Consider the following 23482-nt stretch of genomic DNA (forward strand, 5'->3'; position numbering starts at 1 on the left):
TACCACCTGCGTTGAACCCGTTATAGGATGATTTGCTGTTGTCGCACTGTGCAGTTGCCGGGGAAAATTACACGATCAGGTGGGAGAATCGCGCTTCAAGGAGAATAGAGAAAGAGCAGTGGTCCAGACACTATGTGAAGAGAGATGTAGTTTGTTAAAGACTTACATTAGTAAATAAACTAAATGTAACTGTTTAACTGTACTTATTGGTTACATTTATTCAATTCTTAGCTTGAAATCCTAAAGAACCTTTATAAGAAATATCCTTCTTCTCAAAAATTAACCAAAATTATCATCTGAACATGGAGAAAACAGAGTCTATGTACTGAAGTTTGACAAACACTCCTCAGGTGGGCCAGCTATCTGCACAGCTAACTGAGCTAACTGAGCTAACAAGCTAACGGTAGCTACAGTGATGGATGTATAAAACCATTGCAGTTAGCAGATGTTAGCTGTTATTGTGGTGATATGTGGACCGTATCTGTTGGGAGTGTGAATTCAAGGTCAACACTTACGTATTGCACCTTTATTAATTTTATTTGCTTGTTAAAGGGGCACTATGAAGAAATGGAAACTTAGAGCATTACTGTTATTTGAAAATATCAATGAGGTAATAATACAATCTTCAAGATATATACATTTTTTTTCCATAAGTGAATTAACTGCTCTATTCTCAGAGGAAAATGAGCTCCACGGGACAGTGTTCGATGCCGCAAAGGTGGCAGGGTCCGCCAAATCCGAACAAAGTAAAATTAAATCATGTTGTCCTTTAAGGTCAGTTTGTTTATTCAACAAAGAATTTAAAAAAACAACAACAAGAAAAAAACAAAACAAAGAAAGTGTGTTTATTTAGTTTGTTTAGGCATAACTGAAATTGAAGTTCTTTATCTTCTGATCAAAAGTCCTTTCCGAAAAAACTGCGTAGTGTTCCTTTAAATTTAGATTGATTGTTTATGGCAAGAAAATCTTGTTGTTGAACATTGTTGTTGTTTTTGTGGATTGGATAATAATAATTTTCCATTAAAACAGAAGAACTCAAACTCACCAAAACGTCCATGAGCTACAGAACAAGTGCAGTGACGCAGCGACGTATTAAAATACTATAAATTGCTGGGGTATTGTGGACATATTGTGGCGATAATCCGTGTGTCATGGCTGGATCAGTGTAAATCACTGGGGGGGGGCGGTGAGGGGAGGGCTGAACCGACGACGTCCGCTCCGCTCCGTGTCTCCTGGTCGGGTCGGGGTGGGGTGGGGTGGGGGGGCTGACCAGGAAACAAACCGGATGAATAATACACCGTGTCGGCGGTCACATGTTGTGCAGCAGGCTCCTGAATGATTTAAAGCCTTTTTACATCATCGGCCTCACCCTCCCCACCTCCATCTCCTCCCCTCTCCTCCTCCTCCTCCTCCTCCTCCTCCCCTCCCGTTGATGCACCGCGCAGCCCGGAGATGCTGCTGCTGATGCTGGCGAGCCGCGACTGCAGCATCCGACATGGGCATCCTTTAATCCGGGCCGTGCCACACAAGTGAGTGCATTTTCCACCACTTTTTCCTCCTCCCTCTCTCTCTCTCATCCTCTTTCGTTAGCTCTTAACTAGACCATCTCTCCCCCCCGAGTGTCTCCCACCTCACTCCTCACACCTCCTCCTTCTTCTTCCCTATATATTTTTTTGTTGTCTTCCTTTGTGCAGTTTTTTTTCCCTCTCTCTCTCCGTGAGCGATGGCGCATAACGCGGCGGAGACGGCGCGTCCTGGCACAGAGGCGATGTTTGGGTGAGAAATGTCGTGGAAACGCTTTTTTTTTTTTTTTTTTTTTTACCCCTCGCTCTGTCTTGCGTGTGCACCTCGGCGAATAACACCTCAAGAGAGAGACGGGAGTGTTTTATTTTAGGGCGGGTGTCGCTTCTCCCACCGGACTAGAGCTGCAGCAGGGTGCGTTTGGAGTCCTTACAGGAAGAGGCTGAGAGAGAGAGAGAGAGAGAGAGAGAGGGTGGGACGTTTAATGAAGTGTTAGGGTTAGGTTTTTTTGTTTTTCTTTTTACAGGTGAGAACATGTAGTTATTGATTGTTGTGGACTGTGTCTAGGTGTGGCAGGGGAGGTGGGAGAGGAGCGGGAGGTGGTGTAGGGGGAGAAAGTTGTTGGGGTGCAAAGGGAAGAGGATGGAAAATGAGCTTTTTTTTGCATGCTGGATGGTGTTAGTGAGGTATTGGAGTTTCTTGATGCTGCTGGATGATCATATAGGTTTAAAATAAGCTGTTTGCATGGAGAAAGGATCTGTCTGTATCTATCTGTCCATCTATGTAGGCATTGTTCTTTGCTGCTGGATGCATGTGTGTGTTTGTGTGTGTGTCTATGTGAGGACAAGAGCACTCAGACACTGAAAGCCTCAAGCTGTGGAACTGGGCTAATCCCTAATGACATGGCCACATCTCTCTCTCTCTCTCTCTCTCTCTCTCTCTATCTCTATCTCTATCTCTCCCCCCCTTCCCCTCAATCTGCCATAAGGTCTGTTCCCCTTTTCTTTTTTTAAAATTTCTTCCTCCTCCCTCTCTTTCTTTGTGATGACGTGCTGTCCGTGGTGCTGAAAACAGTCATCAGCGGGTCGAGCTTTGCTAATATGGCCCGGGCTTGATGGCCCCCTGTCAGCGCTCAACAGGTGCCTATTACTTACTATAAAGAGAAAGAGAGAGAGAGAGAGATAGAGAGAGAGAGAGAGAGAGAGAGAGAGAGCTTGGTTTCAGCTTTCATTCAATGGCTTTTTCAGATGGAGGGCTGCGCTTGAAAGTGGCCGACTCGCGCAGCAGAAATCGATCGCACTGGATTCTCGATAGGACGCTAAAATTCAGGAAATAACAAACAAGGAAGGAATTTTGGGAGGTGTTTCAGTATTAACCACTTGAGAAACTGTGCTGATGTGGTCATGAAGATGGCTTTAGGTTAAATTCCAATCAAATCAAACACCAATGATCCAGTCATCCAGCATAGTTCGATCAAAAAAAACCTGTGGTTGTCAAACGGCGGTGGGAAAAGTAAAAAAAACAAAAAAACAGCAACAATAGGAACCTACCGATTACATAACCAACCAATTCGGCAACTGCAGTGTGTCTTCCTGCATTTCCCTCAGACACACACACACACACACACACACACACAGACACACAAAGACACCTGAAGGCCCCAACAAGACATCTAGGTCTCACATCAGAGTCACATGTAGGGGCCACACCACCACAGGAGCAGCCTGAGGCGCAGCCACCGATTGCACATCGTTCCTTTTTTCGGCTGTTTTTTTTTACACATTGCCTGAATATATTAACGGCGCGGAGGTGTTGTTTTCTGTTACTCAGTGTCAGGTAGAGATATTCAATTAACGGCAGAGAAGAGAGGTTTTTTTTTGGGGAGGGGACATGTTGTGTAAGTGGAAAGATAAGTCAGACGTGTGAACTGTGTGAAAGCTCGCCAAACAGCGTGATGTAGTCGCAAACACTTTTAATGAAAGCACTGGTTATATCAAGTGACAGATACTTGACATGAGCTCAGATGCATTTGCTACGACTGCCAGTGTTACAGCTCAGTGTTTGAAGACTTGCCATAAAGTAGCCAGTTCTTAAAGCTTGCCTTTGTAACTTTTGCTGAACACTGGTCATTTTATCAGCAATGACAAACGCTAAAATTGAGGGCAACAGTAGAAAGTAGCGGGCAAGAAGTTATTTTGTGCTATTCTGCGAAATCCGTACAATGTTTTCTGACATTAACATGAACTAACAATAGCCTCAAGAAACTTACTGATCGTACCAGACCAAAGCTTCAGAAGCTTGCAAACTCAACTTTAATTTTCTTTCAAAGAAAGTTCACACAAAAATAAGGAATACACTCATTATCCACTTACCCTCCATGCCGACGGAATGTTCTGGAGCTTCACAGCCAAACAAGCAGCGTTCTCTTAAATAGCAGAAGTAGATGGGAACTTGTTTTAAAATGTGAAAAAACGACCCAAAAAATAAAAACATTAATCGTCTCCACATGGCTCTGCAAAGCCCCATAATCCAAATTTAATTTGAAAAGATAATCATTTACATGCTCCACAGACATGGTACCCACATTGGATAGGGTGCAGGGTAATCACATGGCCATCTATTTCTCATTAAGAGCTCTTTTTGGTCTGATGTTTTAGCTGCTAAACACTCCACCATGTTCACCAGCTCATCTCTAAATCTGTCTCTCTGCTGTTTTTTAAATTGCTGAGCAAGTAGCATGTAAAGCTCTGTAAAGCTGAGGAAAAGTTGCATCTTTAGGCGGTAATTCTCTGTAAATTTATCACTATTTTCAACATCGTCACATTGTTTTCGTATTGTCATTTGTTATCATAAAAAAAAAAACATATATATATATATATATATATATATATATATATATATATATATATATATATATATATATATATACCGATTACAGCTGCTGCAACCCAAAATAGTGGAGCTCAAAGCAAACAGTGTGACTGCTCTCACATTCAGCTTTATTAAGGATAATGGATTCTGAGTGAAAGCTTTGCCTTCTGTGTGTGTGTGTCATACAAGACACCAGACACTAGAGAGAATTGATGTTTCTTTGAGGAACGGTAATGTTTATGTCCCTATTCGGAAGAGTCACGCGAATGATTTCTTTATGGGCAGATGAACATTTTTACATTTAGCGACGTCATTGCTGGATCCGCTGTGAAATATAGCTGTGACGCAAAAACCACAACCACAATCATTTATATTTATGAATGGCTGGCTGGCCCCAACCACCAGCGCCAGCAGCACCAGCCCCACCGCCACCACCCTTTCTTCATCAGATGCTGCTCAGCACTGACGTCAGTGAACCTGCCTGCGCATAAAGACTAATATAATCAGAACCTGACACACACTCGCGCGCGCACACACACACACACCTCTGGTTACTGGCTCAACAAGCACCAAAGCGGGTGAAAAGAGAAGGGGAGACAAAGCGAAGCACACAGAAAGAGGGAAAGAAAGCGACTGGAGGGCCGGTGTGTGGGAGATGGACGGCCTTGATTATTATCATTACAATGTAATCTGATCTCTGCTACCAATATGTGACCGTGTTTCCATCCCTACAGGTACACCAGGAGTTTTTTAAACTACTTGTATCCTCTTTTGTGCTTTTTCACTTTTTTATTTGATACATTTTATTTTTATTTGATAAATCCCGACAATATTGATAGTCAAGGACTTTGTCGAAGCCACAGAAAGTCTTTTGAGGATAACACCTGTAGTCTGTTTTCTTCTCTGGCCTTAAAAAATCCCATTTCCACTGATGTTTTCGCCACTTTCAAAACCAGCAGCTACAGTACAAGTACGAGTACAGTAGTTCCAATCCGTAAAACTGTTTGAGAGGAAATCATTACACATCTCGGCGGCTCAGCCCCAATTATCCCCTGTAATAGCCCTCCTTGCCCTTAGTTTAAAGCAGGCTTCAGAGAGACAGCTATAAGAGGTACTGGAAAACTAACTGGGGTATTTGCTTCTTCGCCTCCTCCAGAAAAAAAGAACTCTATAAGATCATCCCATCGAATAATATTATCATGAACTAATACTGCACAACCTTTCCAGGAATGTAGTATTTAGCTTGATGTATTAGTTTTGCCAAGCTGAAAGTAGTCTCACATGAAGCAACGAGGGAAATAAGATGGAACATAGACAAAATCACGCTGGTGTTATCCTCTCTGCGAGATGACTGCGAAGCTTGATCAGTAGTTAAAAGCCCATAAAACTGTTGCCATTCTCTAGGGCTGAGGCTTTTCACTGAATTTGTCCGGAATTTGTTTATGCTCCAGTTTTGTGTTGTTTTTTTAAAACAATGGATTCTTGTTAGAAAGGACTTGGATCCTTCAAAACTGTAACCATGAAGCATAGCAGAGTTGACAGAAAACACTATAATACCTTGGAAATCTGAGCTTTCATGTGATCCCTACTCAACACTAGTTACTATGAAGTCCAACAATACAAGGTTACGATGACGCCATGACCATCACACAAAATGTACATTTTGGATGACTATTGGATTTCATAAAGATGATTTAAAAAGCGATCATCTCACATCACATCCCCTGTACAACGCGTTTCCTCAGGCTTCAGCCGACAGCACATGCGGTCTGTGATTTGATTGTGAAAATTGATTTATAGACGGTGACATGGCTGGCGAGCTGGCTTGGTCAGTAACCCATGACTCTCTTCCCGATGGAAACCTTATGGGATTGTGATGATTGTTCCAGGTATTAGTCAAACCCCCAGGTGTTGCCGAGAAAACAAAGTTGTGGAAAACTTGAAGAATTTAAACGAATGGTCTTATTCCTGTGGTCAAGCGGCCGTGGTTTAGACAAGGTTACTGCCCAGATAAAAGACAGTCCTGCAGGTGGCTGTGCATCAGACAGTTCTGGCCTCCATGTCATGCATTAACTCCTGAAATTGGACACCTCGTCGGGTATTATCCCTTACTTAATCCACTTGAAGTCGATGAGAAATGCTCACCAAGTGGGAACCTCACCATCACCTTTCACACAATTTCAGGAGAGAAAAGAAAGCACAGTCTCTTGGTTTTCATGTTGTTACACCTCATGCTAATCTCTAAATTGGAATGGGGAACTTGTTGTTGGACAAACACTGGAGTTCAAGCAATTTTATCAATTTAGTTGCCATGGTAAAGCCCTCAAAGGCCATCCTCTGAGAGGAGACGGAGAGAAAAAGGAAAAAACAGAAACAAAAGCCAGTCAGCGAGTGAAGGGGGAGGAAATACACTTGAGAATGAAGAGAGGGGAACGGGTGAAGGTAGAATCGATGAAATAAAAAGGACTGTCAACTGTCAGTGGACTGTTCGAACATAGTGCACACGACTGGCAATGCGCTTATTTGCCGGACAGCTCCCAGCACCGGAGGAGAAAGACTGGCAGGATAGAGACGGAGGAAACCAGGGAGGAAGTGCAAGAGGTTAGAGAGTGACGGCTAAGAGATAGATACTGGATGTGGCTCTAATGGTGTGTGACAGATGCATTTTTCTCAAGTCATCATAAGTCCAAGACGGATGGATAGTGATTACTCTATCACCGAACACCAGGAGAATATATGTCCTCATGCAATGATACTCTTTAGAAAGCTCTTTCGGACACTAAAGAAGGACAATGCCGCCTGCAGCAGAGATGGGGATTAGCAAATCAGATCGATGGAGGCAATTCTGTGGGAGGAAAAATTGTCTTTTGGGAACCACTGGCAATATTTCCCTCCTCCATTATCTCTTACCGATATTTCATGGTGTTCCTCGTTGAAGAATTAGTCAGCAGGCCATGCCTGACGTCGGCAATCAGAATCAATGAGCCAGGCCCTTATCTTAGTCTAAATGTTCTCAATTGAGGTTTATCACATCAGCCCGCAACGTGAGGTTTAGTCTCTGAAAGTGTGGAACGACCCTGTTGTTGTCGAGAGCTTTAGGCCACGCAGACAGAGATGTCATTGATATGGCTGGTTAGCCAAGGAGCCAGAGGGGGCGACACCGTTGTTTTTATTTATCTTGCAGTCTGGAGCCAGACCCAGTGTGCTTTAAGCTTCAGGCTCCCACTGCGCTGCATTAGGGCAAGATAGATGGGGATGAGGCAGGCCAAATTGGGAGTGAGCCGGGCTGGCTGACAGGTCAGTCATGCAGAGCGATTTGTCTGCAGCCTGGCACCAACATTTTCCACCTTGGAAACATTTGACGGGTAGGGATTATATACCTGCAACGCTTCTATTTTTCTCTGTACTCTCATCACTGTGCTGCAAATCAATATGTTTGAGCTTAATGCTCAGAATCTAAAGTGGCTGAGATTCATCGGGAAGTCAGGATACAAGCCAGTCAGTCATTAAAAGAGGAAACTGGTTGGACAGCCAACTGAGTGAAGCAGAGGGACATCCCTGTTTGTGTTTATGTTTGTCTGATACCAGTTCCAATAGTGTCAATCAACAGATTACACTAATTAGTTTGGAAAGGCAGCGAGCTGGACAGTATGCAGTCAGCCGTTTGTTTGTTTATACCAAATGTAGACCTTGGACCCAGTTTTGGACCCATGTTTTTGTGAGCAGTATCATTTTCTGGCACGGTGAATGTTTGCACTGTGTAGTGGCTTTTTTAAACATATTTCCTGTTCCAAGGCCACCTCGTCTGCTAGAATTTTATCAGTTTTGTCTTATGATCCTTTGAATTGAGTACACCAGTACACAAGTCCAAGGAGGCAAGGAAAATGGTACATGAAGATTGGTTTTATCATTCAAACAGGTCAGGTGAGTCTTATCCAAGAATTACACTATGACCTGATGACAATATCATATATGAACATATAATACACCCAAAAGCTTGATTCCATCAAGTCAAGTTGTAATTTCCTGGTTTAATGGCAATCCTAAAAAGCCATTGATATACAACTTCCCTGATGAATGCCGGCATCTTTGCCCTCACTGGCCTCATCATTTAAAAAAAAAAAAAAAAAAAGTGGAGCTACAACTCGGATCAGATGGAGTCTCAAACATGTCTAGATTCTAGTAACTGTCTTATTTACTGTCCATAATAAAAATACGTTTAAAACAACGTTTATGTTGTGCAATAGTGTCTTCAAAAAGAAGTTAAACACTAACTTCTCAACTCTGTAAAGTAAGCCTATTTATCTGCTCTTCTTAAAGCTCCTATCCATCAATAAACCAATTGCGGCTCTCCAAAGGACCACGGTGTGGGTGTTAATCAATTACTGTAATCACTGTTTTCCTTCCCTTCCACAGGAAGAGGAGGTACTGGCATGGCGGGCCTGTGGGAGCACGCCCACGACAGACTTTCGGTCGTTTAGGCCAGTGGTGCCCAACCTTTTTTTGTAAGACATATAGTACCTTTGTCTTCTCCCCCCCACCCCACCGAGCAGAGATAGCCCCTGGGGTACAAGAGCCCTGTGGTTGGGAATCACTAGTTGAGGCCACATAGACAGTATTAGTAAATCAAATAAATGATGCATCAGCAAATCACAGAGTCACTCTGGCAGCCTGAACATCACAGATCTTATTAAAAAAGCCAGTCTTGGAATAGGTCAGGCTGACGGGGATAGGTGAAGTGTGACGGATGAGTCAGTCCACAAAATCAACCTGGCAGGCGACAATTTCTCTTTTGTGTTAAATGAGGAATCAGATTCATTAGGCCTGTCAGATCGGAGTACTGTGGCCAGTCAGCCAGGGCGCTGAATCAGCCAGACGATCGCCAAAGTCAGCCAAGCAGAGGAAGTGAATTTACAGTGGGACTCTCCACTTTGTAGCCAGCCAATTACTGCTGATATCTGGGAGACTCTGACAAAGAAAGCAAACCCATCAAAACACTGAATTCAACTGGATCTAGTGTTTTAACGGATTGCTGTCTTTGCTAGAAGGATGTTGCTTGGGAAAGTTGATGAGTCATCTTGGTTTTTAAATGTTAACACAATAATACAGCATACAGAAATGGAAGTAGCCCTAATTAAATGAGCCTAGGGTTATGATCAGGGTTTAAGGGTTAGGGTTACAGCATACCGAAATGGATGTAGCTGTAATTAAATGGGCATGGATACATGGATCAGTCACATTGATTGATAGAGAATGCATTAGTGTGTTCATGATATCAGACTGTGGACTGCATGGAGCTCTAAGCACTGCTGTGTAACACTCCATAGAGGCTGCCTCATAAATCATAACACTGAGAGGCTCTGAAGTAGCTCACCCAAACATAAATTATGCATATTCATTCTTTATTTTTTTTTCACAAGCAAGTCTATCTAGCCATCCATCTACAGCACGTTACATTGTCTTTTACCTCTGAAAAAGCAGCAACATCTGCATCACTTGTACAAAGTCGGTGACGAGAGATGGCGTGACTGAGAGAAAAAGAGAAAAAACAAGCTCACAAAGTAAGACAAATCTCCCTGACTCAGGTGTTTCTACTGAATGATGATGAGTTAGCTCCTTCCTGTTCTGTCTGTGGGCCATAAAAACATCGGCCAGGGGCAGCTTGCCAGGCTGGGTTTACGCAGGGGCCGGGGCCACCCAACGCGGGCCGGTTGCCAGGTTGGTTTTTGAGTGAATCAGAAGGGCTCTTAGCCTTATTAAGCCAACGCCGCTCTTACTGTAAAGGCAACGAGAGCCCAATCAGGTTATTCATCCAGCAATTCAGACGCAGGCAGGGGCGGACACAGAGACTGGCTTAGTCACAGCTGATTAGACACATGGATGGATGTTCTGACAGCTCTCTTATCTGGAGAGGGTGCATGCTAATGTAAAGATGGAAGAGGTGGCGTTCAAGAATATAATAACAGGGTTTAAACTATTGATCTTTAACAAGTAGCACTCTGGCAGCGCAGACAATGTTTGTTTAATGCTATGATATTAAAGAAAGATCTTGCTTGAAATCTGATTACCCTGCTTGTCAGTGTGAAAGGGGGATGCTGTATACACAACAGCAGCGCATCGCTCACACACTGGGAGATGACAGTAATTTCTCAAATCTCTCTCTCACTCACAGCGTCGCTTCATTTTTGCATTGTTTTATTTTCTCGTCATGCCGTTTCGCTCACACGTTACATATATTTCCTTTCAGCTCTAATGAAATACCAGATTCCATGGCTAGATATTTTTATAAATGTGAAATGTATTGCCTGCCGCCCACATTATATTAAATAATTCAGCAGCTCAAGTCGCCCCTGGCACTTCAGTTTGTGCGCCGTGAAGACAAAGACAGACAAACAGCGGCATGTTTGTCTTGTTCTCAGAGCCGGGGGATGGTGCACCGTGCAGATGTTGCCTTTGGAGAAGTACCACCTGCTTCTGCATGCACTCTGTGCATTGTAATTGATTATTAGCATTGATGTTTGAATTGTTTGGTTGCTTTATGAGAGTATACATAGTGACCATACCAGTAAATCCATTTTAGGCAGTGAAAAAAACGTTCTCGCTGGGAATCAGATAAGAAGATGGATACCATTTTGCATAGATAAACTCACTTTATGTGTGGTGCTGGAGGTGGTAGGTGATTAGCTTAGCTTAGCATAATGACTGGAAGCAGGGAGAAACAACCAGCCTTATCACGCTTAATACGCTGTTAATGTTACATTCAGGATGTGGTTTGACAGGATTTTGTGAATGGAAAATATGACTTTGCACCATGACCATGATATTCAACATAGAGTTACAAACTGTTTGTTTGTTTTTTAATGGCACTGGTGTTGCAGTGACAGCTAACACTTATAGCTGAGCTAAAAGTGCCAGGCAGTGCTAAACATTAGCCCAGAATGTGTAGCTGAAGTGGAATAGCAAAACCATAAACATTGCTGTCCTGTATGTTGGTGAATAGTCTCCAAGCACAATGACTTAACCGAGTCCCTACTGGTCGTCCTTCACTGTTATCACAAGACTCGAGAAGTTGTTTAGAGAAGTGATGGACTAAGAGGTTCACCAAACTGCACTGAATAATTACAATCAGTTCATTAAGAAGATTTGTTCACAGAAGCATTCAGTACTTAGCTGGAGCTCAGAGTAAGTCGTCCCACTCGCTGAAATGAAACACAGTCGAATGTGTAGTTTCAGCTGGCTAACTTATGAGCTGAACTCATAAAAGTATCAATAAAGAACCAAACCTGTAAGGGGTATCAATAGTTTCTATCTATAAAATCCTAGTGACACCCATCCCTTGTCCTTTGTGAAACCATCTGAGACTGACCTTTGGTTCGCTGTTTGTAAGGTGAAGTCAGTTTTTAACACACGGAGCAGATGGAACACCTGCTGCCACAGGGCTTTTGTGCAGCTCAGTTTTGTTGATCTACGTCTGTTCAAACAGCTCAAACTCAGGACAGGTGCTGGTCACTGCCAACGAAACCAGCTGCAGAATGTTATATTAAAAATAATAGAAGATGCAACAAGTGATTGAAAAACAAGCTGCGCACATTTGATTTGTTATCTGGGTCGTACTTTTCACACATCTCACATATAAAACCAACCACGAACAGAATCTGTTCTGCTCCCGAGCCGCCACTTGAAGTTTTTCAGTTTTGCAGAGTGTGATTGAATACATGCATAGGTACCAGGTTCTCCAATTAAAGCTGTTTATGTCTGTCTGGCACTCCACACACTCCCTCTTTTACACACACACACACACACACACACACACACACACACACACACACACACACACACACACACACACACACACTCAGCGCAACGATCTAATAAAACACAGATTTGCTGTTTTTAAGCCTGCTCATCCTCCCGATCCTGTACTCCTAACACACACACACACACACACACACACACACACACACACACACACACACGCACACACACACACACACACACACACACATCTAACTCAACTCTAACTTTGATGAATTCCCCTAATTTTGTATTTCGAACAAGTTTTGTGTCGTGTCGTTTTCAAAGCAGGAATAAGCCCCGGGTGGAGTTATCAGGAACAATGGCTGTACTCCATCTAGGTGAGCCGGTTTTCCAGCAATGGAAATGCTCTGCCACAATGCTCATGTCCATCATCATCTACGGAGCCATTTTGAGTGCCTCTTTTGAAATGAAACACATTTTGTTCCGAGCTATTTCCAGTTCGTTTGCGAGTGATGGTGTTTCGCTGGACCCCGCTAACGTTCTGTCCATGAGTAATGATGTGAGCCCTCAGATTTGTAGCACTCCCCTGATAGCCTCCTACCTCTTCATCTTGCAAATCCTGCATATTATATGAGTAATGTTCAAAATGCACTCGAAGGCTCGAAACTTATTGAAGATGAATTCTAGACTGCTCCGGTGTGCATGTGTGTGAGTGTGTGTGTTGTACATCCATCTGGAGGGCGAATTGTACCTTCATAGCACAGGTTCCCTTTTCAGGTTCTGATCCCAACAGCCCAGAAACATCATCATGCTATTGATAATGTACAACAGTTAATATATTAATCATAATCATATGTGAATCAATTTTCTCCCCACACTGACTTTTAACTTTGATGAAGATTCAAATTGGCCGTTAATATCTGACAATTTTGACCATTGTCAGATAATTGTGCCGAAAACTATCTTTTTAGGGACTATAATGCAGAATAAGATGCTCAAGACAGTTTAGAATTGTTAAATGCCAGTGAAGGTTACCGTTTCAGTGAAATTATGTCATTTTAGATATCAACATGTATTGTTAAACTTGTGTTTGATAAACACTTCTGAGAGATCATTGCCGAAAAGGTGTGAATATCAGCCGATATTTCGGTATAGGTATTATTTACTTCCCAATATCAGTATCAGCATCTGACCCAAAAACAACGTATTGTATTGGAAATAGTAACCTTCTTGGGAATTTGATTGTTACAAATCATCCAAACATGTTTTCATGCATTGTAATCTCGATAAAACAACTGAACAACATATTTGCTGTCACCGTACATCTGTTATAGGCCAATATCGGTGGATATAATCGGCCAACGTGTATTTCAGTCAAGTCTAATTTGAAGCACTGCTTGTTTGGATCCATTTCATGTCACTTCTTCTTTGACTTTCACTCTACGTGTAAATTGTAAAATTTTGATTTCACTACAGTATAATCAGGACACCTGGGAGTCGGCATGACACTGGGTTAAGAGCGACCGTCCCACCTCACTCACGCACAAATTAAATTTTCGCCTGCTCGTACTCCCACTGAGTGCAGCGACAATGGCAGCCTCGGCTTACTCTGGTTAAACAGCGGGGTAATTGCAGCCATCATTTGTGTGAGTGGCTCGTATTATAGCTGAGAGGCGAAGTGTGCGTGTGCCGTACGTACCTACTGTGTGTTTGTATAGTAACTTGCGCTCACTTGATGAATGGTGAGTGTTAGTCCGCTGCTGTTAAGAGAGAGCTAGGGAGAGGTGGACCGCTCTACAATTGATGCTGATAATAGCTCTCTTTTCAACAGCTCTGTTCACACTGACACTCGCATGACATCAGACACACTGTTAAAAGCTCTGGATGAGTCCCTTCATTGTTCAATACAAATTTGTCAGGATTATTCTGCACTTATAACTTTCACATTTCGATTATTTCACTGATTGCTTTAATTTATGTTGAGCTGCGTGTTTTTTGTTTGCCAGTGTGCTGCCTACGTATTTATAACACACAAAGCATTTTAAAGCGGTTGGTTCACTGTAATTTGGAGGTGAGGACATATTTTCTAAACATGACTACACATTGTAGATCTCATTTTGCATTGTAGTCACCAGAGATTTGGACTCCAGGCGACCTTGGACTTGGAAGATGACTTGACTTGTGACATAATGACTCAAATGGCTTGTCTGTGTTCAATTTTTATGTTTTCTACTTATTGTTGTTTATTGTTTGTTTCTTTTAGTGTAGTTTTGGTGCAAAATTTCAGGCCAGTAATTTAAAAACAACATTATGTAGAAATTTGCATCTTGTGCAATTTGGCGCCCCCTGCAGTTTCTGAGGGCAACACCACTGTTGTATGTCACAAATCATTGGTGCTAACTACAAGCAAAACTCATTACATCATGACAGTTTTTATGTGTTGAAAACTTGAAGTAGACATGTTTGTATCGCTGTGAACGTACCCTCTTACTGAAGTTACATAGCGCAGAGACAAGAGATGGAGGGGGGAGGGGCGGAGTAGCTGTGACAGGCACCACTCACCCTATAGCAAGAAACCGTACTATCAAAATGAGTTTGAAGATGTTATTTTAAGGTTAAAGAAGTTTCATGATGTTGCCTATGACCTATACTTCCAGTACAATTTACATTTAATCCAAATTATGGACAAAATACTGGGTACTGGTGAGTGATGTACTTATCCACATAAATTAGCTGCAAGTTTTCTTAAATAGGAGCCAAATTACCAGGCAGAGGTTTTCAAATTCATGACTTTTCTCAGTTGTAATTTGTTGCAATTTTATATCAATATTGGACAAATTACTTAGTAATTATAGTGTAATTTCCAATGAAACTACCTGTCAAACGTGGTAAAGAGCACAATATTTCACTCTGAAACGTAATGAAGTAACGGTCACATGTTAATGCTAACGAGCAAGTCTGTAGAATATTAATAAAATAATAAAATCATGGCAGCCCTTTTGAGTCTCTGTAGTAATTTTACAGTTTGGTAGAACTCGCTGTCTCTCCTCCTTAATAAACAAAAGAAAAATGCAACATCCCTTGCTGTCACTAATGAGCTTGGCAACTACAGCAACAATGCTAAAGGGAGAGGACTCCTAATTAGCTGCTTCCTCATTCAGGTACGCTTCAGTTGCGGGCGAATGTGTAATGAATCTGCACCGATGGGCACCTGTGTCTCGGCGTGCGTACTCGAAAAATAAGCATTGTGTCAGAAGAATAATGGGAGGCAATGAGCTGTGAAATGCCGCAAATATTAAATCAGACCCTCTTTGTTTTTCAGATAACTTACCCTCTCACCATGTGGAGAAGGAATCCCGCTGAACCACAACAAGAGAGTTGAGAAAAAGCCGAGGCAACGGCACCAAGACGACGTCAGATCTTCTGAAACTTCCATCGTTCAGAGAAGGACTAACTGATCGTCCATAGAGCTGCACATTGTTGTTTTCACAAGACCACAGTGAAAGAATCCCACTCTTCCTTGTGAAAACTCTTCCCCCTGTGACTCTGACCCTTGACCTTTACCCCTCACTATGAGCGGTCTGGTGGGGAAGCTGGACCCTCGGAGGGTGCAGTGGGGCGCGGCATGGAACACCTTTGCGTCCCGCGTCCTGAGGACCAAACCTGTGGAGTCCATGTTGGATTCAGCCATGACAGGGACAAGCTCGCATGGGACCAAGCTGGCCCGGGTCTTATCTACAGTGGACCTGGTGTCGCTGGGTGTGGGCAGCTGCGTCGGGACTGGGATGTATGTGGTCTCAGGGCTGGTCGCCAAAGAGATGGCCGGACCGGGGGTCATTGTGTCCTTCATTATTGCCGCTGTGGCCTCCATACTGTCAGGTGAGACTGGGGAATTGCTTTTATATTGTGTTCCTTAAAATGGGGCTCCAGACTCCTCACCATTTTACCTTTCCCAAAGTGTACGTTAACGATCTCTAAATCAAAAGGTCTGAAGCTGAAAGGATTCAAAGTACTTCACCTCCATCTATTTACTTTAGACTTGTTGGTTCAGGTCACTGTAATGCTTCATGTTCCTCCCAACAGAAACTCTCAGTCCTGCTGTGTGTTTAGCTCCATTGTTCGCTCTGTAATCTATATTAGATCCATCTGCTGTCAGCTCACTTAGCCAAACGCATTGCAGGACTCTGATACACACCTGCTGCTGACAGCTGACTGGCTCTCCTCCTGCTTATTTCAACACGGATTTGCTGTCGACAATGCAGCATTATCAGGGAAAAAAAATAAGGCGCATGCCCCGTTGATAGTGAGTTTAATGCATCCTTTTTTAAAATTTCATCACGTTATGTTTTTCCTAGGCCTCACACTGAGTAGCCAGCCAGTGATAGTAACTAACAGCATGACATGACACGTTGTAGTCATCGCTATGATTCAGTTTAGATACATGCATACAAAAATCCCATTCGTCTGGAGGCATCCCGGGGAAAATTCTGTGCTCATCCCAAACTTTCCTTCCATCTGTCCTCCCCGGGATGCCGTTGCTCTCGAGCCCTCTCGCTCACTCTTATTTTCACACACACAGACAGACGCACACACACAGCAGGCTGAGTATATCGTACTATAGGCGACAGTAAAGGTTACTGTCTTTATCATCACCATTACACTGATATGATTTATATGAAGAGCCCTTTAATAACCATGCAATAAAAACAAGGGCAAAGACATTATACGGTCGAGCTATAATATAAAGCACGCTCAAGGGATATCTAAACAGTACCTTAATGCCCCTATCAATACCTTCAACCCGGCCTTGCACTTGGATGTTAATATGGTCTTATCACCTATACGTGTCTATGAATGTGTGTTTGTCCTCCACAGGAGTGTGTTATGCAGAGTTTGGCGTGCGGGTGCCTAAGACCACAGGTTCGGCCTACACGTACAGCTACGTGACCGTGGGCGAGTGCGTGGCATTCTTCATCGGCTGGAACTTGATTCTGGAGTATCTGATTGGGACGGCAGCGGGGGCGTCGGCTCTCAGCAGCATGGCGGACTCTCTGGCCAATCACAGCATCAGCAACTTCATGATTACACACATCGGAACGCTCAACGGTTTGGGTGAGTTGGGACGAGTCCCTGTGACCGCTGTAGTTTTCGCATCATTATTTGTCAGCGTTATTGAACGTTTTAACGTAAGGATTTGGATTTATCAAATATGGGAATGACAATACATGTTTTAATGGTGGGGTGAGTGATTCTGGAGAAAGGCAGTCGATTATTTGATTAAGCATCTTTCCCTGGTCACCAGCATTTGACTCAGCCATCAACTATTTTTCCCCAGAACTGCTCACCCCACCTTTAATATAATAGTAATAATAATAATAATAAAAATGAAAGTAACACCATCTGGGAAATCTTCCAGCCATTAAGAGATACTTTCCAGGAAAACGATGGTCATTGCTTATTTAGGAAATCATGTAATTATGGAAAGTGACAGAGGGCTAGCAACTTGGATTCCTAAAAGATTTGTGAACATCATCAACACAGTTTTCCAGGTCATAAACCGGACCCTGGGGGGATTGCCAGCCAATCTGGTGTAACACTATAGCTGATGTGTGTGTTGCCAGCCGTGCCTATCTGGATGACACCATCCTGACAGTCTCTTCCTGTTGGACGCCGGCAAAGCGGTGGTCATAGTCACATGATAGGCAGCATGGCCAGCTGTTCCACAACTTAATGGAAAATTAGTGTTTCCTTTTTCCTGCTGGGGAAAAAAAAACAGCTGTTTCTGCACACTGGGACAGTGTGGAATCTAGCTCAAAATAAGTGTCATTAGTGTGTGTGTGTGTGGGTGTGTTACCACCTGTGTATATTTATAAAGACTGACTTCCTGCATGTGCATGTGGAGTTGGTTATTTAGTAATTATTGACACACTATTCTATTGTGCATTCAATTAAGTGACAGTTTACTGACATATGTTGCAAGTTTAGGTTCAGTTCTAATTCTCATGAAGTCTCTTCTGAAAAAAAAAAAAGATTTGGGGGTCTACAGGTATTACAATATATGGGTATGTGCTAATAGTAACCCTCTCCTTTAGGTAAAGGGGAGCAGTCGTACCCAGACCTGCTTGCGCTGCTGATAGCACTGCTGGTGACGGTGATAGTTGCACTGGGAGTGAAGAACTCTGTGGGCTTCAACAACGTGCTGAACGTCATCAACCTCATAGTGTGGGTGTTCATGATGATCGCCGGACTGTTCTTCGTCAGTGGAGAGAACTGGGACGAGGGGCGGTTCCTGCCCTTTGGCTGGTCGGGGGTATGCACACACATGTTTACACATCATCTGTTAACACTAACCCTTTGCAATGAAAGCTATACTGAGGGCATCAAAATAATATTGCCATCTAGGCTATATCATGATACACAATCTCATTTTTTTTATTTCCTTAAAGCAATTCATAAATTCCAGGACTGACCAACAAAATAAAGTATTATGGTATCTGTGGCAACATGCCTTGATATAAATATTCCTAGGTGTAACTATTGGTGTCACAGTTACACAACAGGGGACCCAAATGCAGATAGAAAACAAAAGTGAGCAAAATGTAAAATACGAGCAACACAGAGTAGGCAAAAGGAAGACAGCAAAACAGGACAAATCCAAGGGCAAGAACAAAATTATGGTACAAACCAAAAAATGGAATCAGGAAGTAAACGCAGGTAAACATGATGAGAAGACAGGAAACACTGTGGCAAAACAGATGGACCAGTTAAGGAAAAGACAACACTTGCACCATATCACAACACGATTTCCAAAATTTAAAACTTTTTTTCTTACCACATTAACAATATAATATTGATATATTGCCGATCCCTAGTTGGGAGGCTAGATCTGCTGGTAGACTAAGACCCCATCTGCTTAAGTTCTTAATGTGAGCCATCATTTCGCTTGCTTCCTCCAGGTGATGCAGGGAGCAGCCACCTGTTTCTACGCCTTCATCGGATTTGACATCATCGCCACAACGGGAGAGGAGGCCAAGAGTCCCAACACCTCCATCCCCTACGCTATCACTGCCTCCCTCATCACTTGCCTCACTGCATACGTTTCCGTGAGTTACCGCAAAAAAACACATACTGTAGGCACAAACTCCAACAGCAAACACTTTGTTTTCCTTTATTCGCATTTCAGAGGTAATGAAGTTTAACAATGCAAAACACTTCAGCTTCAAAGCAGCAGCAAGTAAACATTTTTCATACACAGAGTAGTAATGAGGTGAGATAACTCCTTGGCTCACTGATTCCAGTTCGACAAAACAAATGCTTTATTTCACATGTTAGTAGGATCCCACTGATTGTGGGAAGATTCTGGACTATAATCACAGTTTCTATTTCATACACCCACATAGTTTTGAAACAAAGCGGCTGAAAGTTATGCAATGTAATCACTGAATTATGAACAAAGCATAAGTTGAGTTCATGCCACCATGTCACATAATTGTTAATTTTCAATTTTAGGATGACACTGTTTTACCCTAAAGATCCAGATCTGCTCAGTTATTTATAATTTTTATGCCTTTTTAGCGTTTACTTACAGTTTAACATACTTGTGAATACAGACTAAAAGTGTCAGCCTAAATTTTTGAGAAGTGTCTGACAGAAGGATCAAAAGATCAGACATCAAGATGCTTCCCTTCCCTACACTCCAGCCGTGGGGGTGGGTATCTAATCTCTCATCTTTATGTATCCAGCTCAAACAGCCTACCAGATTCCTAATTTCAACACGTTTGTGCTAGATGGTCGTTGCTATGGGTACCTCTCAGCAGCGGCCTATCAGGGAGGAACGCCTGGGGCCAAGGATTGAATCTACTTCAAAACTCAACCCTTTGAATTGCTCGTTTTTTTCTGTCTCTCCTCCCATCACGCCTCTCTTGCTCGAAACTCTTAACTTTCTCGACTTCTCTTAATCTCTTTCTTTCTTTGATCAAACTCCGTAGGGAACTTGGGAGAACTTTTTTGCTCCCATCGAGATCTTCAAGCTGCCGAAGTTTAAATTTAAATCCAGGAATCTCTTTAATGATTAAGCACGTTATATGCCACCTTGTTTTCCTGGAGGCTTTGGTTTAAGCTACGGTGTAGATTTATCCCAAATCGTCAACATTGGCTGGGTTTTTCCTTCAGTGCACCACCATGTTGAAATTTCCTCACATCCATACCCTTGGATCCAGTGTAGGGTCAGCAAACAAATCATTTAACTGGGATTTCTTGCGGAATTCCTTGCACAGATTACTTCAGTCATACACACTGTCAACCATCCTGTGCCCTGATTGGACAAAGGGTCAGAGGGCATCAGGCTACTACTAGGATCTCTGTAAACCACCCTCTGAGGGTTGGGTTTTTTTTATCATTCCTCTCTATTTCTGCAATCTGCTCAGGCAAATCCCTCTCCTTCGCGGCACAGTATCTGTGACAGATGGCCCTGCATGATTTCACACGTCAGACGCACGGATCAAAAAATGGCGCACACGCAGCGAGGGGCAAGCATGACTGATGAACAATCTACATGTAATGTGATGTGCGATGTGCTGTGCTGTCAAATGAATCTGATGAGGCTGAGAAGCAGTCTCACCACCTAAGTTCATTAACTAGCTGCTCTGGGGCTCATGTGATCATATGATCATCAGCAGCATGCCTCGATGTCGTGTCGTTTTAGGTGTTAAAGTTCCATTTTCTGTGGGCGCTTCTTGTCCACACTGGCTTAAAACTGCTGTGCAACCTATTCTCCCTCATTGATGACCAAACTCCCTGTTCCATTTAGGTTTCTGTGATCCTGACCCTGATGGTGCCGTACAACGAGATTGATGCAGATGCCCCGCTCATGGAGATGTTTGCCGTGCATGGCTGTATGTTCGCAAAGTACATAGTGGCGGTGGGCTCCATAGCCGGACTCACTGTGTCCCTCCTGGGCTCTCTGTTCCCCATGCCAAGGGTCATCTATGCCATGGCGGGGGATGGCCTGCTGTTCAAGTCAGTCAACACGCTAATGTAGCATATTTATATTTCCTCTCTGTCTATATTTCGTACACACCTGACTCATTTTTGTGTGTTTAGATTCCTGGCCAACGTGTCTTCCTACACAGAGACCCCTGCTGTTGCCTGTGTGGTGTCGGGTTTCCTGGCTGCACTGCTGTCCCTCCTGGTCAGCCTCAGAGACCTCATAGAGATGATGTCCATAGGAACCCTGCTGGCCTATACCCTGGTGAGTGCTGGACAATGAATACGATCAGACAGATCCATACGGACCAGATTGAGGGTATTACGGAGATTTATACTCAGTGCTTTATAACCTAGAGGACAGCCAGTGGACACACAGAGCACTACAGTTTTTCATACAGGAACCAATTCTAAATGTGTATTTTGTAGTTCGCCCAATGATTTTGTCTTTAGGTGGAGACTTATGCTATCAAGGAATTTAATATGTTTTGCAAATGCAGTCAGATTTGGTGAAAAGAGGCTCCACTCGTTGAAGGATTGTGCAAAGCAACAGAGATTTTGCTGGGAAAAAAAAATAATCCCTCCAACACATGAATCATACAGAATTATAGCTGTAAACATTACATTAATGGAGGGTCTTAGCAAAGTCAACAACACCAGAAGGTTTAACATATAAACTGTTTGTTGTGGTGATGAATCATGTGTAGTTGGAATCTCTGTCAGGTTCATAAAGGGATGAAAACCTCCTCCTCATGCTCCAAAACTCCTTTGCTCATGTTGTAAACAGCATCAGCACCTGCTAGCTGCAATGCTAATGGATCTAACTAACTAAAGTCAGCTACAACTCTTTTGATTCGTACCCCATTTGGAACTTCAATAGGTGTCCAATTCTTCCATATTGCACCTTTAAATGACACACATTGTCCCTCATCCTGGTCTGCAGGTGAGCCTTTGTGTCCTCCTATTGCGTTACCAGCCTGAGGGCGACATCCATGGCTTCGTCAACTTTCTCTCTGAGGAGCAGAACAACAAGAGGAAGGAAGGCGTTCTGGCCGAGTGCGAGAAGGACGCCTGTTCACCAACAAGCGAAGCAGACGAGTACGGAGGTGCGCCCACCAACACCTGTGGAGCCAAAAACCTGCCGTCGCTGGGCGACAACGAGATGCTCATAGGAAAACCAGACAAAACCGCCTACACTGCCAGCCACCCAAACTACGGCACAGTGGACATGACCACTGGCATCGAGGCAGAGGAGTCAGAAGGCGGGGTGTCCCGGCGGTTGAAGAAGCTCATTGGACCCCGCTACTACACCTTGAGGATCCGATTGGGCCTCCCTGGAAAAATGGACAGGCCAACTCCGGCCACGGGGAAGACCGTCACCGTGTGTGTGCTGCTCCTCTTCATCTTCATCTTCGCTTTCTGCTCCTTCATCATTTTTGGTGAGAACACGAACAAACTCAGGCAACAGTTAAAAGTAGCTGAGCCATAAATTGATTATTCGTTTTCTTTCTTGCTTCCTCTCCCTCCAGGATCGAGCTTTATTGGGGAGGGTCGCTGGTGGGCTTTGCTGCTATTAGTCATCTTCATCATCATCCTCGCCCTGCTCGTCATCATCATCCTCCAGCAGCCAGAGAACCCTAAGCGGCTGCCCTACATGGCTCCCTGTGTGCCCTTTGTACCTGCTTCGGCCATGCTGGTCAACATCTACCTCATGCTTAAACTGTCGGCCATCACCTGGATTCGATTTTCAATCTGGTGCTTTGTGGGTAAGAGACCGCGTCACTGAATGACAGTTCAGATGGAAAGTCGTTTGGTAGTTTTTACTGCTTACGTAAAGGCAAAATGAACGCAGACTGTCCTGCAGGGCTGTTTTTGTTCGTACACAAACACTGGTGGACATCTGTGCTGTTACAGTGTGAGTAGGATTGCTGTATTCTCCTGACTCACTGAGTGGGATGAATTGTTTAGAAGTTGATAGTTTACTGTCTCTGCACTTTTAAAGTTGTTTTTAGGCTGCAGGCATTTATACTTAGTCTGTTTCTTCGACCATGAACAGTGCAAATATATGAACAAGTGCTCCATGAAATTCCATACCAAGTTTTCTGCTGCTACCTTGCATCCAGGCGGACTGATGCATAGCGTGCACTGAGATTCAAAAGAGCACGTTGCGAAGCTTACACACTGTCACCAAAAAAATGATAGTTACTCCAGATAAAAGCATAAATCCAACTTGTACAAGGAACCAAAAAACAGGAAATGACATCTTAGTCAATCTTTTCTAGGGGAGAACTTCCCAGACACTCGCGAGATCGTCCCACCCACATTTTCAATTCTTCCCATGTACATA

The 23482-nt window shown here is 43.3% G+C and overlaps 1 protein-coding gene across 3 annotated transcripts in view; it reads left to right on the forward strand.

The window, feature by feature from the left end:
• The first annotated feature begins 774 nt into the window (after positions 1–774).
• Positions 775–23482, forward strand: part of slc7a14a (solute carrier family 7 member 14a) — a 34256-nt gene continuing 11548 nt past the window's right edge. For 2 of the 3 annotated variants that reach the window (XR_005079567.1, XM_037125463.1), the window contains exons 1-9: positions 775–1529; positions 15473–16029; positions 17026–17262; positions 18243–18460; positions 19107–19253; positions 20960–21168; positions 21253–21400; positions 22079–22574; positions 22665–22901. Coding sequence is in view for 2 of the 3 variants with exons in the window: in XM_037125463.1 (XP_036981358.1) it covers positions 15723–16029; positions 17026–17262; positions 18243–18460; positions 19107–19253; positions 20960–21168; positions 21253–21400; positions 22079–22574; positions 22665–22901 (1999 nt within the window). In the remaining variant the exon portion in view is untranslated. Of the gene's footprint in view, positions 1530–1572; positions 1777–15472; positions 16030–17025; positions 17263–18242; positions 18461–19106; positions 19254–20959; positions 21169–21252; positions 21401–22078; positions 22575–22664; positions 22902–23482 lie in introns of those variants that run through there. The other variant, XM_037125464.1, reaches the window with a different exon arrangement.

This window comes from Acanthopagrus latus, chromosome 16 (assembly GCF_904848185.1).
Source record: "Acanthopagrus latus isolate v.2019 chromosome 16, fAcaLat1.1, whole genome shotgun sequence".
Classification (NCBI taxonomy): Eukaryota; Metazoa; Chordata; class Actinopteri; order Spariformes; family Sparidae; genus Acanthopagrus; species Acanthopagrus latus.